General features: G+C 38.1%; 6 protein-coding genes across 6 annotated transcripts; 5 read left to right on the top strand and 1 right to left on the bottom strand. All coding sequences in view use genetic code 12, as the record gives it.

Annotated features, from left to right (window-relative positions):
• Window positions 1–353: 353 nt before the first annotated feature.
• BUD14 (protein phosphatase regulator) lies at window positions 354–2,018 on the top strand (the record flags this gene model as incomplete). The annotated part of the gene is made up of 1 exon (XM_067694454.1): window positions 354–2,018. One exon carries the CDS (start codon window positions 354–356, stop codon window positions 2,016–2,018), a length of 1,665 nt encoding a protein of 554 aa, XP_067546773.1.
• A 294-nt stretch (window positions 2,019–2,312) lies between these two features.
• Window positions 2,313–3,266, top strand: I9W82_005294 (uncharacterized protein; the record flags this gene model as incomplete). Its single annotated transcript, XM_067694455.1, has 1 exon — window positions 2,313–3,266. One exon carries the CDS (start codon window positions 2,313–2,315, stop codon window positions 3,264–3,266), a length of 954 nt encoding a protein of 317 aa, XP_067546774.1.
• Window positions 3,267–3,455: 189 nt separating this feature from the next.
• RPC40 (DNA-directed RNA polymerase core subunit) lies at window positions 3,456–4,481 on the top strand (the record flags this gene model as incomplete). The annotated part of the gene is made up of 1 exon (XM_067694456.1): window positions 3,456–4,481. One exon carries the CDS (start codon window positions 3,456–3,458, stop codon window positions 4,479–4,481), a length of 1,026 nt encoding a protein of 341 aa, XP_067546775.1.
• A 534-nt stretch (window positions 4,482–5,015) lies between these two features.
• Window positions 5,016–7,196, top strand: I9W82_005296 (uncharacterized protein; the record flags this gene model as incomplete). The annotated part of the gene is made up of 1 exon (XM_067694457.1): window positions 5,016–7,196. One exon carries the CDS (start codon window positions 5,016–5,018, stop codon window positions 7,194–7,196), a length of 2,181 nt encoding a protein of 726 aa, XP_067546776.1.
• Window positions 7,197–7,351: 155 nt separating this feature from the next.
• Window positions 7,352–9,295, bottom strand: CDC7 (serine/threonine protein kinase; the record flags this gene model as incomplete). The annotated part of the gene is made up of 1 exon (XM_067694458.1): window positions 7,352–9,295. One exon carries the CDS (start codon window positions 9,293–9,295, stop codon window positions 7,352–7,354), a length of 1,944 nt encoding a protein of 647 aa, XP_067546777.1.
• A 2,065-nt stretch (window positions 9,296–11,360) lies between these two features.
• I9W82_005298 (uncharacterized protein) lies at window positions 11,361–13,010 on the top strand (the record flags this gene model as incomplete). The annotated part of the gene is made up of 1 exon (XM_067694459.1): window positions 11,361–13,010. The coding sequence occupies one exon, from the start codon at window positions 11,361–11,363 to the stop codon at window positions 13,008–13,010; it is 1,650 nt and encodes a 549-aa protein (XP_067546778.1).
• Between the last annotated feature and the right edge of the window lie 757 nt (window positions 13,011–13,767).

Below are 13,767 nucleotides of genomic sequence, written 5' to 3' on the forward strand. Positions count from 1 at the left end.
TACAGAGAGAAATAGATCAGCATAAGAGAGTAACTACTCCTCTACTCATACTTCTATGACATTACACGTTTGTAGAAGTAGGACGCGTATTATACGTAGTTTATACGTAGAGTAGAGAGTGTAGCATAACGTAATGTAAATATATATTATATGCAGTACTACGTAACTCAAAAAAAATTAAAATTAAAAATTAAAAATCAAACTACCAAACCACATCAGAGGACCACACCACACACACAAGACTACTACTCATCATCATCATCATCATCGCAACTCTTACATCAATCTATTACTGTATATATATACACACATACCAATAGACTTTCTATTATCATACACACTTTACAATTCCTATGAATATAACTACAACTAGCACTCAACAAAAGAGTAGCAGGAGAGAAAACAACTCATATTCCACTAGTACTCACAATACTACTCCTAGTACAACCAAAGACACAGCTATAACTGATGATCTTATTATAGATGATGACGATGAATCTTGTGATCTTGCTTTCGATCAAACCATACTCGATGATACTAATAAAATATTAAAAGAATTGGAACGTAAATTATCAATACTGTCATCAACCTCATCACAACAAACCAATACATCATCAGTAGTACACAATAACCAATACCAAGGACTAGGTAAACAAAGAATACAAAGTCATGTTATAAACTCAATGCTACATGATAGTACCAACAACAACAACAGTAACAACAACAATGGTAATGTCGACTACGATGATCATGAAAAAACCCAACGAATACACAATAGTATATTCAATCCCAACGAAATTTTCCAACAACGAAGCCAATATACTAAATATACCAAATTATCATCTCACTATAATGACGATAGCATAGTTAAAAAGAAGAATAGCAACGGTCAGTTGATTAAACAGCGAGATAAAAAAAATGGTACTCTTAGCACAGTTGTGAGACAAAATTCACTAAATTTGACTAAAAATAGACTAGAAAGCAAAGGATCACTATCTAGTAGCTATAATAATAATGACATTGATGATAATGGACTATTTTCAAGTGAGATACAAAAACACGACATTTACGCATCTGACGAAGAAGAGGAGGAACAAGCGCAAGAAGAAGAAGAAGAAGATGAGGATGAAGATGACGGATATGACGTTTATTTCAAAGCTGGCAACCAATCTGATAACGACGTTGTTGTGGATGATGACGACTATATGGATACTTTTGATGATGGATCAACAGCATATCTGGATGACGATGATGATCATATACATGGAGAAGATAAACAAATGGATTTATTTGAATATGAATATGAAGAAGATTTAATAATACCACCTTCACCTCCAAGATCACCACCACGAGATTTAGATCCAACTAAATTATATGGACTATACGACTTTTCAGGACCAGATCCATCACATTGCTCTTTGACTAGAGATGAACCAGTGCATTTATTAAATGATGAAGATAATTATTGGTGGTTAATTAGAAAATTAACTAAAGATGAGAAGATTGCTAGATATCAAGCAACAAATGATGAATCAATAGATATCGAACTGGATAAAGAGGATGGTAAAATTGGATTTGTACCTGCTGAATGTCTTGAAACTCATGGTGAGCGATTAGCAAGATTAAATTGTCACAAGAATGAAGAAATGGAGAAACTTTTGGAAAATGGGTTAACATTAATTGATCGAGAAGCAAAGGCAAATAAAAATGTCAAAGCAGTAACATTTGAAAACTTGGGAGATCTTATAGATAGTGATGAGGAGGAAGAAGAAGAGGAAGAGGAGGAGAAGCAGGAAGTTCACCTTACACAAAATGGTAAAATCGACAATTTAAGCACTGGTGGCTTTGTTGTCAGTAAAGACGAGCATGATATTCGCAAAATTTTAGAGCTTTATAATGTTGATTTAAATGAGTTGCATCCACCAACCACTTCATCATCTTCACATCATCAAGAGCATGAAAATTTGAGTGATGTTTATCCGATTGAAGCACCCTTAATTATAAATAAGAGAAAGTAATGGAAGTGCCAATAAATGAGAGTAGTTTGCACTAACTATATATAGACTTATTGTGTGTATCTTGATTACAAACAGCACTAGCATTGAATTAAGTTGTGTAATGTGTCTTTGTCTCTCTCTCTCTCGCTTAAGATCGGATTCATTTCTCCGCTGGCGAAAAAACATAGAACATAAAAGCATACAGCCAACAAGACACACTCTTTTTGACAAGCACATATCCCCTTTAATCAATGGAATAACGACTACCATAAGTATCCCATTTACTCAAAATTTACAACATATTTGACCACAATCATGCAACCAATAAATCTCGAACAAGAACTACATAATTTCCAAACTCAAAAATATCCCACTTTACAAGAAACCATCCTCAACAATCGTAAAGTACTAGCCAAACGAAAGAAATTCTTTATAGCCGACCTCAAACAATCAGTCCAATTGATTGAAATTGTCACTATTGTCATTATCTATTTGCGAGATTTATCATTCTTCAAGCTATTTCTACGCAGTATTATCCATTTCACCATCTTGAGTATAAACCCAGATTACATTAGTAAATACTATACAAACTCCTATTCGTCTTTAGTCCACACCAAAACGATGATCAAGATGAGTTTCAGAGGAGTACTATCTATAAATTGTTTTTGTTTCCTAATGCATTTGATCTTTGGCGTTTATTCGAAAAGTCCTAGTAATAGTGGCCAAAATGGCGATGAGGCCATCGGGTATTTGTATGGTGGGTTGACGGTGCAGTTTATGGGGGAAAGGTTGCCCTTTTGTAGGGTGGAGTTGATGGGGTTGGATTTGGTTGTGTTTGGTGCTCAGTTGGTTCTTTTGTATTTGCATGGTGTTGTTGGGAACGAAGAGGTGTTTGAAGAGGAGGAGGGAGAGGAGATGAGGGAGAATGAAGGCGATGGTTCACGTGTAGATAGGCCGAGGAGCTCAGCACCACGTGCTGATGGAGTTTCACTGCAGAGTAGTATGGAAGATATCCCCTTGAGTGAGCTACTACTGAGCAATGGACATCATGAAGAAGAAGAAGATATTCATCATGGAGTAATAGATAAAGCTCGTATTGAAGGTGATGGATACAATGGCAATGTCGAACTACTAACGATTGATTTATTTGATGGAATTCGGAAAATGATAAAGTTAAAGGTTATTCCAAGTTCAGGTGAGAGTAGTGGGTTATCTACTTCCTCTTCGACTTTGCCTGGTGCGTTTCCTAGAGTGTCTAGTTTGGTATAGTGGTCATATAGTGTATACAAAATAGAGTGAATTGACTTCTGCATTTGTAATGTGCTGTATTGTGTAAAGTGTGCCTGGTAGCACCCTCATCTAATCAAAAAGTTGAAAAAAAAAAAAAGTTTGAAATCTGGCCGTAGATCATCGCTTCCATCGCACATTCCACACACATTCCACACACACAATCCCACCATGTCTGACAATAACATAGTAGGGATAGAATATAACAGAGTCACAAACACATCATCTACTGATTTCCCAGGTCATCAACTCTCTTCTGGATCCGCAGGAGACTACTCATGGGATATCGAAAAGTTTAAAAATTCATTTGACATTAAAATTACAAATGTCGGCGAAAGAGTTGCCAATTTCGATTTGATTCACATAGACACCTCCATAGCAAATGCATTCCGTCGTATAATGATTGCTGAAGTTCCTTCAGTGGCTGTTGAAACCGTGTATTCCTTCATGAACACCTCAGTTATACAAGATGAAGTTTTGGCTCATAGGATTGGATTAATTCCATTAAAAGTGGATCCTGACTCTTTGACTTGGGTAGATAAATCCGTCGACGAAAGTGAACGTTATACTGAAGACAATACAATTGTATTATCGTTGGATGTCATGTGCACCAAGAACCCAAACGCACCAAAAAACTCCACTGACCCAAATGAATTGTATCGAAATAGCAATGTTTATGCTAAAGATTTGAAATTTGAACCTCAGGGAAGTCAATTGGAAAAGTATAAAGACAATCCAGTGGTGCCTACTGATCCAAATATTTTGTTGGCTAAACTAAGACCCGGCCAAGAAATATCCCTAAGAGCTCATTGTATATTAGGAGTCGGATCCGACCATGCCAAGTTCTCCCCCGTTGCCACCGCATCATATAGGTTGTTACCTGTGATTGATATCAAACAGCCAATAACTGGAGACTTGGCCAAGAAATTTCAAAAATGTTTTCCCCTGGGAGTCATTGAAATTGACAAGTCTAGTGGTGAAGCATATGTTGCTGATGCAAGAAAGGATACTGTGTCGAGAGAAGTTTTAAGACATGCTGAGTTTCAAGATAAGGTCAAGTTGGGTAGACAACGTGATTATTTTATTTTCCAGGTTGAATCTACTGGAGCAATGTCTCCGGAGGAGATATTTTTCAAGTCGGTTAGAGTGTTGAAGAATAAGGCTGAGTATTTAAGGAAATGTCCAATTGGTCATTAGAGAAGAGACTTTTTATGTAGATGTTCTGAAGACGAAGTTTGAGTAATAACAAGTAAGTGTCGTTAAATATAGTGACGTGTCGTAGGATAAGGATATATGACATTGGAAAAGGAAAAAAGAAAATGACAACAATAACAGAGAAGGAAAAGAAATTTTTATTTATTATTTATACAGAACGATAGACCCTTTTTCCTTTTTCTGATAAAACATATTTTCACAATCAGAAACCCCACTTCAAGACCATATACCACCCAAATAGACAATTCTCATAGACCACAGGTGTCTTCACGTATCATCACAGTTTTATTTCAAATTTTGTTTGTTTTATTTTTCTTTTCTTTTTTTTCCCCTTCAACCTTGTGTGTTATCATTCATCATCATCAAACTCAAAAACACGGATTTCCAGAAGAAAAAAAAATTAATCCTGATATCTGGCGTGTACAGTGTGATTCCATCGCCCCTATTTCCCAAAAACACTTTGAAACTCCACTAAGAAGGGAGAATAGTCGTTTAAGCGGTGTTTCTTTTTTCAATATGTCATCTACATACACAAGACAGAGATCTTCTTCGATGAACTCCATCAATTCGAACCATTCATCATATTCTACGCCACAACCACCGCCAATCAATATACTTCTGCCTCATTCAGCAGTATCAACACAGACAATGACCAACAATTCACTGCCGTATAGTGTATTGCCTTCTTTGAATACGCAACAACAGCAGCAGCAGCAGCCACACAACCAATGTTTGAGGCAGAGCGCATCTCCTGGTTTAGTGTCATCATCATCATCAACAACAACAACAAGTAATAGTAACACGTTTGAACCGCCACAATCACTGCCAACTAATACACATGCAAATTCAATATCACCTACTTCGACTTCGGCTACTACGACGTCCACGTTATCAGTTCCAGGAGCAGCATCAACAACAACACTTAGCAACAACAACAACAGCAACAACATCAACAAGAACGACATTACATCCACACCGACCTTTTCTTCAGCAAATATCAGCTCCATACAAAATGTAGCACCAACACCAAGTTCAACAAGAAGTATGTCAATAGTGAGTCTCGAACGAAGTGCTCGTAACTCAATTGTATCAGTTGATGAAAACCTTCGATATCATACTCGTAATGATAGTTCAGCAAGCTTGGCATCACTTGGACATGTCAATCACAATACTTTGGCAATGACACCAATCGGGAATTCATCATCTGGTGGTGCTACTGGACTGAATAGACACTCAGAATATGGGCTTGATCAAGGCAATGGTGATTCAAGAATGAGGTTTGCACGCGGTGTTAGCGGTAGTGGTAGTGCTTATGATAGTCAACGCTCAGGTTCAGCTATTTTAACTGATGACGAGTCGGAGTATGACGCTAATATGACAGCAAGTGGAGTCTCGCAATCAAGTGACACTTTGAGAACTATTCCAACAACACCTGTCCTCGGAGCAACAACTACAAATACAAGCTCAATGGGGCAAGTATCAAGAGGTATGACAAAACCAATGCATCGGCCAAAGAGACGCAGTTTCAAAGACGACATATCACTTCAACATTTGAAAAACGATTTCAAATTCAAATTTCACGATATGTATACTGCAGGAGCAGCGGCAGCAGCAGCTGCTGCAACAGCATCACCAACGACAATACCAACAACTCCTGTATCTTACCATCATCCTAGTTCACAAATCTATAGCTTGAATGCTAGTCCTACTTCAGATATATTGATGCAGGGAGGGAAGAGTATACGTAATGATTCACCATTAGATGATAGTCAAATGGCACTCACTAGCCCCAGCTTGAGTCAGGATCCAATTGGCAAACAACATTTGGATAGTCCCGAGATAAAAAGCAGTATTCAATTACCTACTTCATCTTCTTCATTCAATCAACCCCTGGGATCAATTAAGAAAATGAAATCCGCAAGTTTAATCCAACAATCACTTTACTTGAAAAAGAAATTGGCATTTTCCAAGGACTTGCAAATTGAATTCAACATTGCATCCGACAGTAACAACACTACCAGCATAGCATCAGCACCCGACCATACTTGTTCCTCTAAAGGTGCATTGCATTCACATTTGATTACAATGTCACCTCCATTAAGCACTGCTTTATCTGATGCCAAGTTTTTTGCCCATTTGCCACCACCATCTTCAAACATGACAATGCCGGGACGCAGAAGATTATCATCATCGCTCAATGAGACAGCAGAAGCTGCAAAAACGACACCCACGAGCGCGGGCGCGAGTGGGGAGGACTCCAATCCAAATGACGGTGCAAATGTGAACAACGAGTTAAATTTGAGCACAAATGCGAGCGTACTCTCGAGCGAGCAGGATACGTCTCGTGGCCATTATGCTACTCCGTTGACGCCATTGCGGGCTATGCAGTCAGTCAAGGAACAAAATGAGTTGATTACAAAGTTGAATAAGAAGTGGAACAAATCAATGATTAATAGTAGTACCAGTAATAGCAGTGCTGACGATGGAGGTAATAGCAACAGCAAGGACGATAGCAAGTTCAACAATTCTGATGATAATCTTGTCACTAAATCTGCATCACCATCTGATAATTCTAAATTTGGAGACACTAATATACTACACATGAATTCTAACAATAGGAAACGTTCAAGACGTGATTCATTTGAGGACGACACCAGTTTTGATGATTTCAATTACGACGACCATTACGATAAATGATAAAAGACAATATCCCACATTTTAAACGGTTGACTTTTTAATTTGTACATTCTTTTTGTATACGCTTATATATTCAATTCTAAATCTGTACTATTAAATAATATATATTGCGTAAAGTAAGGCGAGCAAATACAGTGATCTACCTCTCTATCTTTTCAAAATACAACATCTTCATCTTTATCCAACGGTGATAATTCATGGAAAAATGGCAATTGCAATACTTCCTTTGCCGTTAATCGTTTACTTGGATCCAATCTGAAACACGAATACAACAACTCCATCAAATACTTATGATCTTTATAATCCTCCATTTCTTTTCTAAATCCATCAATCATTAAATTCCGTTCATCTTGTGACATATTCTCATCTTCAACATATGTAGGCCTGATAAATTTATCCCCTGTTGAATTAAACAAGTTTAAAGTATCATAAACGACACTATCTTCAGGAACACTTTCATTGTCAACTTCAGTCTTCAAAAAGTCATATAAAATCTTGATTAAATTACCATTGGACTTGTGTACCTGATTCATGGAAATTTCCAACCCACATCCATGTAATTCGGCACATTTGACCAATTTCTCATATCCAAATATCCAAGCTAACTCCACTATGGCATCGTTGTCATCAGGTGAGTTGAAAAGGGGAAATTTCCGCGTCAATAATGAAAATCCAATGATTCCGGCTGACCAAACGTCAATTTGAGTAGTCTGATTCGTACATTTGAACAAAACTTCTGGTGCTCTAAAGCCTCTTGTGCCCGCTCTATTAGCTCTTCTTGGTGGTCGGTTATCAGATTTTGGGTATGCACCTTTAACATACATTCTTTTAGATAATGACTTGCTTGCAGGAACAAGAGTTTCTTTTGATAAACAAGGGCAACAAGTGGATGATGCAGATGAGTTAGCACTGGACGATGAGCCAGTATGTGTTACTTGTTTTTCAGCCAATCCAAAATCAACCAATACACCTCTACCTTTGAATGGGTCGTACAAAAAATTTGTTGGTTTCAAATCACGATGAATGATACCTTTACCATGCACATATTCCAAAGCTTGGAAAAGTTCCCACATGTACTTCTTAATTCCTTTTATAGGCAAGTCACGGAAAAAATCACGGAAATCATAATGATGGTAATAGGGTAAAATAGCCAATATTTGATCTTGATGACGCAAAACATCCAATAATGGAGCAACTCGTGAATTACCAGTGAGCATATAAAGCAAATTCAATTCATTGAATATTCTATTAGGCGATGAAGTAACGTAAATTTGTTTCAATGCAACAATAGGGTTCTTTCTCTTCTTCTTTGTTATTACCATCAGTGTGGTTGCATCTCCTGCCGCGTTCTTGTGTTTCTTTAATGGTGGTGATTTCCAAACATCGCTATCGAGTTTAATTTTTCCACCGGTTGCTTCTGCCTTGTAAACAGTGGAGAATGTTCCTTCCCCAATTTTATCAATTAATCTGTAGTCTGTGGCCAAAATAGGGAAATGTTGTTCGAGTTTATGCATATCTTCAAGAACTTCAAGTGAAACTTCGTCTTCGTCCTCATTTTCGTCTTCTTGCTCATATCCTGTAGCATATGACTTTCCTTTGAAAGGAGCTGGTGGTCGCAGAAGCTGTGATGTCGATACGGCATGTTGTGTATGGTGGTGTTGTTGTTGTTGTTGTTGCTGCTGGTTGTGTTGTGGATGATGGTCCTGTAATGAGCTTTCATGAAATTGCGAGTGAGATGCATGTACCTCTTGAGACCTTACTCCTGGTGAGTTTAACAAATTCTGATTCTTGAGAAAAGACTTGTTAAAGCTATGATGCAGTAAATTATATATTCCCTTTTGATTATTTGTAGATGCGGTGCGAGGCTGATGATGATGTTGCTGTTGCTGCTGTGATTTATCTTTGAATGGATCATCCGAATCTTCACTGGGCCGGACTCGCTTCAATGCAGCTGTGGATGGTTTTGAAGGATGGGCTTTATTTGCAGCAACAACTGAATGCATCTTAGTACTGGAAGAAGACGCGTTGGAATGTTGTGAGTTTAATAACTTTGATGGATTGTGCTGATGTATAGATTCAGCTAGTAGATCCAGTGACATATTTCTTCAACTAGCGTATATACAAGAGAGTGAGGGGTGGATGTAATTGAGTATTTCGGTTGAAATCAGTTAATGAAGGAAAAAGGGAGTGCGTATTTTGGTGATCTGTTTTGAAATGTTTGGTTTGGTTTGTTTATTTTTTTTTTTTTTTCTTTTGCTTTGTCGTGTCGTGTATTGCTTGGTTTACACGACAAACACTTTAGACGATTGCATTGATGAGCAGACAGGAAAAATGAGGAGGCCCAAAGATGTACACCAAACAGATCTAGATCTGACGGAGATGAAACTAGCAATACAGGAAAATATATCATAGATAGAAACTCTTTTTCAAAAGTGTTCGAATTTGGATTTGCGACCTACAAGAACATGACCTTCAAGAGAGCCAGCCAGTTAGTACTTGAGTTGGTGAAAGAGTAGATCAGAAAAATGGGAAAGTTGTCAAGCTTGAATGAAGGCTAGATGGTAATGATACCATTTGGTCAATTCTGCACTCAGAAATGCAGTGAGAACAAATATGAGCAAGAATCGGACGTGAAAGAGATGCGAGCGAGCCACCCATTGAAACATTTGCTCTTACAGCAAGCGGAATCTGTAATTTCATAGATCTCGGAGGTCAGGAAGTGGGTGATGTAACTATTTGAGAAAATATGGGGAGTTTTCCAGTACAGTGCAAATCCCGAGCTCAAGGGAGTTGAGTGCTCCCCACCATTATGAGCAACTTTTTACCTGGACGAAGACGCTGAAATGAAAATGGCCTGCAAAGTAAGCACTAACCTTAAACGAATGTTGAGGGTGCCTTTTTGGGAAAGCTGTTTAATCCATTGGAAAAAAAGAAGCCATACCGTTTAAATTATCATCTTTCACAACATGAAACCAGTTTAAACACATGGAACCAAAGAGCCAAAGCTCACGAACAGGTACATTGGGAGAGAGTGGGGCAAAAGGCGATAGAGAAGAGCGAGGATGAATGCGCGGTGATACCTGAATATACTACCATCGTGTGTGATATACGGACAGACTAAAGTGTACCTGATGGGCACGTAAGACGAAGATGTAGTCGTTCGTGGCCCCTTTGTCATGAAGTTGAAGAATATTGAAGTATCTATAACATTGCAAAACTGAACGGAAGCAAGCATAACCAAGAGATCTAGTGGTGGTGATTTTTATGCCAGAATGTCAAACGGGGTAGGAATGGATTGCGAAGAAGCTACTGATATCGATCAATATAGTGACAAGGCAAATATAAGTGGTATATAAGAGCTTGAGTTGGGAGGTCACGAGAGCGAATACTTCATTGATGAAAACGGCACAAGCAATTAGGTGTTGTGTGGAAGTTACTATAGAAAGGAAGAGAAAACGGTTTTGAAGAATAAGGTGATTCAGGAAAAATAAGGGTTCGAACCTCAGCTAGAGGGGAAAAAGCCCTACTCGAGTCAGCAGCATCAACCAAGAATTAGTAAGTAGAGATGTTTAAAGATATACGAAGTTATCGTAAATTTCGTGTCTGTTGTCTGTGCCTACTCTTTGCATACTAAAAAAATATATTTCGTATTTTTCCTCACTCTTAACTACTTGGTTGCAAAAACTCCAAAAAAAAAAAAAATAAAATACAAATCAGACAGACACAAATCCAGACAACAGACACAGACAACAGAGAATGGAATCACATCGACTGAGCTATCCAGTCAGATAGTAGGATATCTATCATAAGCAGTAGACAACTAGCTAAACCAACTGTACCTCACTTGGCTTAAAGTGTATAGACTTATCACTTTGAAGTACAAATAATCCCTCTACAACTACAAGCACAACTAAAACAGCAGCACTAATAATATAGCTATACAGCATACTAAAAAAGAAGCAAACAGACTGTACATTTACATCAATACATATATTGTGTCTGTTTTAATGGTGGGTGAAGGGATATAATTTATATTTTTTATTCTTTTTTTGATATTCTGTCAGACTCACCAAATTAATTACGAAAATCCATACCAACAAACCATTTAAATTTGACTGTTTCCTTCCCCTTTTTCTTCTCTTTTCTTCTTCTCTCCCCAGCAGAATGTCACTTAAATTACCGCAACTGAAGTCGATGTCTCCAACAGAGCCATATGACCCCCTTAAGTATTGGAGAACTGAAAGAAGAAAGAGAATTGAAAGAGCTGAAGAAGCTGAAAGAGCTGATAGATTGCGTAATTTAGCACCCAACACTAATGCTACTACCCCAAACGTTTATTCAACTGGATTAGTCAGTGCCTTCACCAACACTGCTAATCATCAACCTACATCAAACGACATTCAAATTACAACCACTTCACCAATTCAAAATGAAAAAGCTGATCCCACCAATTCAGCTAAATGTCCAGATTTTGATGTTCAATTTGAGAGAGATAGAGGAGGATTTAAGTTGTGTCAAGAGAAAAGAGTGGAAGATGCAAGAGGAAACTCAGGTGTTGGATTCAAGAGATCATTAAGAACCAACCACAGACCTGACTGGAAAGACGAATGTGATGCCAGAAAGGATATGCTTTATGCAACTAAAGGATTATTAGAAAGAGAAGCCAATGGACACCACAATCCATACCGCCGTCCAAATGAATTAACTGCAGCTTCTCCAATTGAAAAGACAGTATTAGCCCCAATTCCCGAAATTACCAATTCCTTCACTGACCAAATTGAACCACTTGCTGTCAATACTGAAGTTGAACAGCCAGTTATGAGTCCTCAAGTTGAAGAGCGTGGATATGGTCAACAAGCTGTTGCTACTGCTGAACAGAAGAAAGTTGGTGTTGCAAAGTGGAAAAATTTATTCAGGAGAAAAAAATTGAATTCTGAATTTACCACTGGTCCTGGTTTACCTGATGCTTCCGAGTTAAACAACCGACCAGTTCAAAAAGCAAAGCCTTGTCCAAGCTTTAACCCATATCTTGCTCCTCCTGTTGTTCCATCTGTCCCTGTTTCCCCTGTTGTCTTGCCCCTGAGACCCATTTTGGTGGTAAAGCTGGAGAAATGGCAAATCAAATCCACTATTCAAAAATGGTTAGGATTCAGCAAAAAGAACCCTGCTGGTTTGACGTGTTTAGAGCAGGCTAGTGCCAAAGATTCTAGAACGTTAAGGCAAAAAGAGAGGAGAAAGGAATACAAGAGAAAAAGAAAAGCGGCCAAAAAGTTGAAATCTTCTAAGCCTGCTTATGGAACTGTTTCTGACAATTATGTTACTTATTCTGCTGCTGCTGCTACTGCTGCTACTGCTGCTGCTACTGCTGCTGGAAATTCAGAAAATGACACAGACTTGAATCCAAATGGTGCAAACTTGAAACCAACTGAACATGAAGCAGTTGGTCTGGATTCTAATTTGGCATTAAACCCATGTGTTGGATGGAATCCCTATACTGATACAAGACCAAGTGGCGATGCCGGATCGACTTCGACTGAATATGAAGATGATAGTGGAGGTTCTAGTGTTACTGCTGCTGCTGGTACTGCTGCTGCTGTTAAACTTGGTCCAGACAAGCCTGTCAGGAAATGGAATTTGTTTAAAAGGTTTTTCACTTGGATAAAGTCAAAGAGTAAAGACACTGGAGCAACAACACCAAGTGACACTGACTCTGATACTGATACTGACACTCATACTGACACTGATTCTGTACAGAATCAACCAACGAGCTACTGGGTATTTGACAATGGCGGAATTTACAAGAGATCTCATTAGAGAGATGAAGTTGAGACGGAAAATAAGATGAGCAAAAATGAACATTACATTTAACGAGAAGAGGATTTAATACAATGAGGGCATTAACAAAGAAGGATATAACGCAGAGTGTCGATTCGTGGAGAATTTAAAATACTTTAAATTCATTAACTTCGAGGGACCCACCATCAAAATGTGGGTCTGTGAAGTCCAAACAAGGAATCGCTCAGCGATGCGTTTTAGGATGATGATGTTGAAAACTGCCCCTTTGGTTTAACTCACTATGAAAAGTCGATGGAAGAGGAATGAGGTTGTTACAGCAAAGAAATAACTCGTGATTGGTTATTTAGTTTACAATCTTTGGTGCTCATATTGTCTCAAACAGATATATCTTGATACGTTGGTTTAAGCTTTGGTTATACACTTTATGGACTATTGGACTACTTACTTTTGGTACGCTTTTTGGTTTACACTGACTGGACTGTTGAAACTGTTTGCTAAACACTTTTTTATCTGTCATTTGTTTATGTGTGATTGTTTAATTCTGAAAATGGATTATAAGCGACTGGTGACCGCTTATTTGACGTCAAATTACTGGGAGAAAGGTGCTGTGGTGGTGGGCCACTTTATCTTCAATTTCCCATTTGCTTTTGCAATTTTTTTTTATATTTGTGTCACACATTTATAATTTGACGTCTTTGATCCTCACCCCTTGTAGCAAGCTCTCTATCTCTCTCTCCGTCACTCTCTTGTCATTGCTTGTGAATGCGTTTTAATG

Source organism: Candida metapsilosis (genome assembly GCF_017655625.1).
Source record: "Candida metapsilosis strain BP57 chromosome Unknown scaffold7, whole genome shotgun sequence".
Classification (NCBI taxonomy): domain Eukaryota; kingdom Fungi; phylum Ascomycota; class Pichiomycetes; order Serinales; family Debaryomycetaceae; genus Lodderomyces; species Lodderomyces metapsilosis.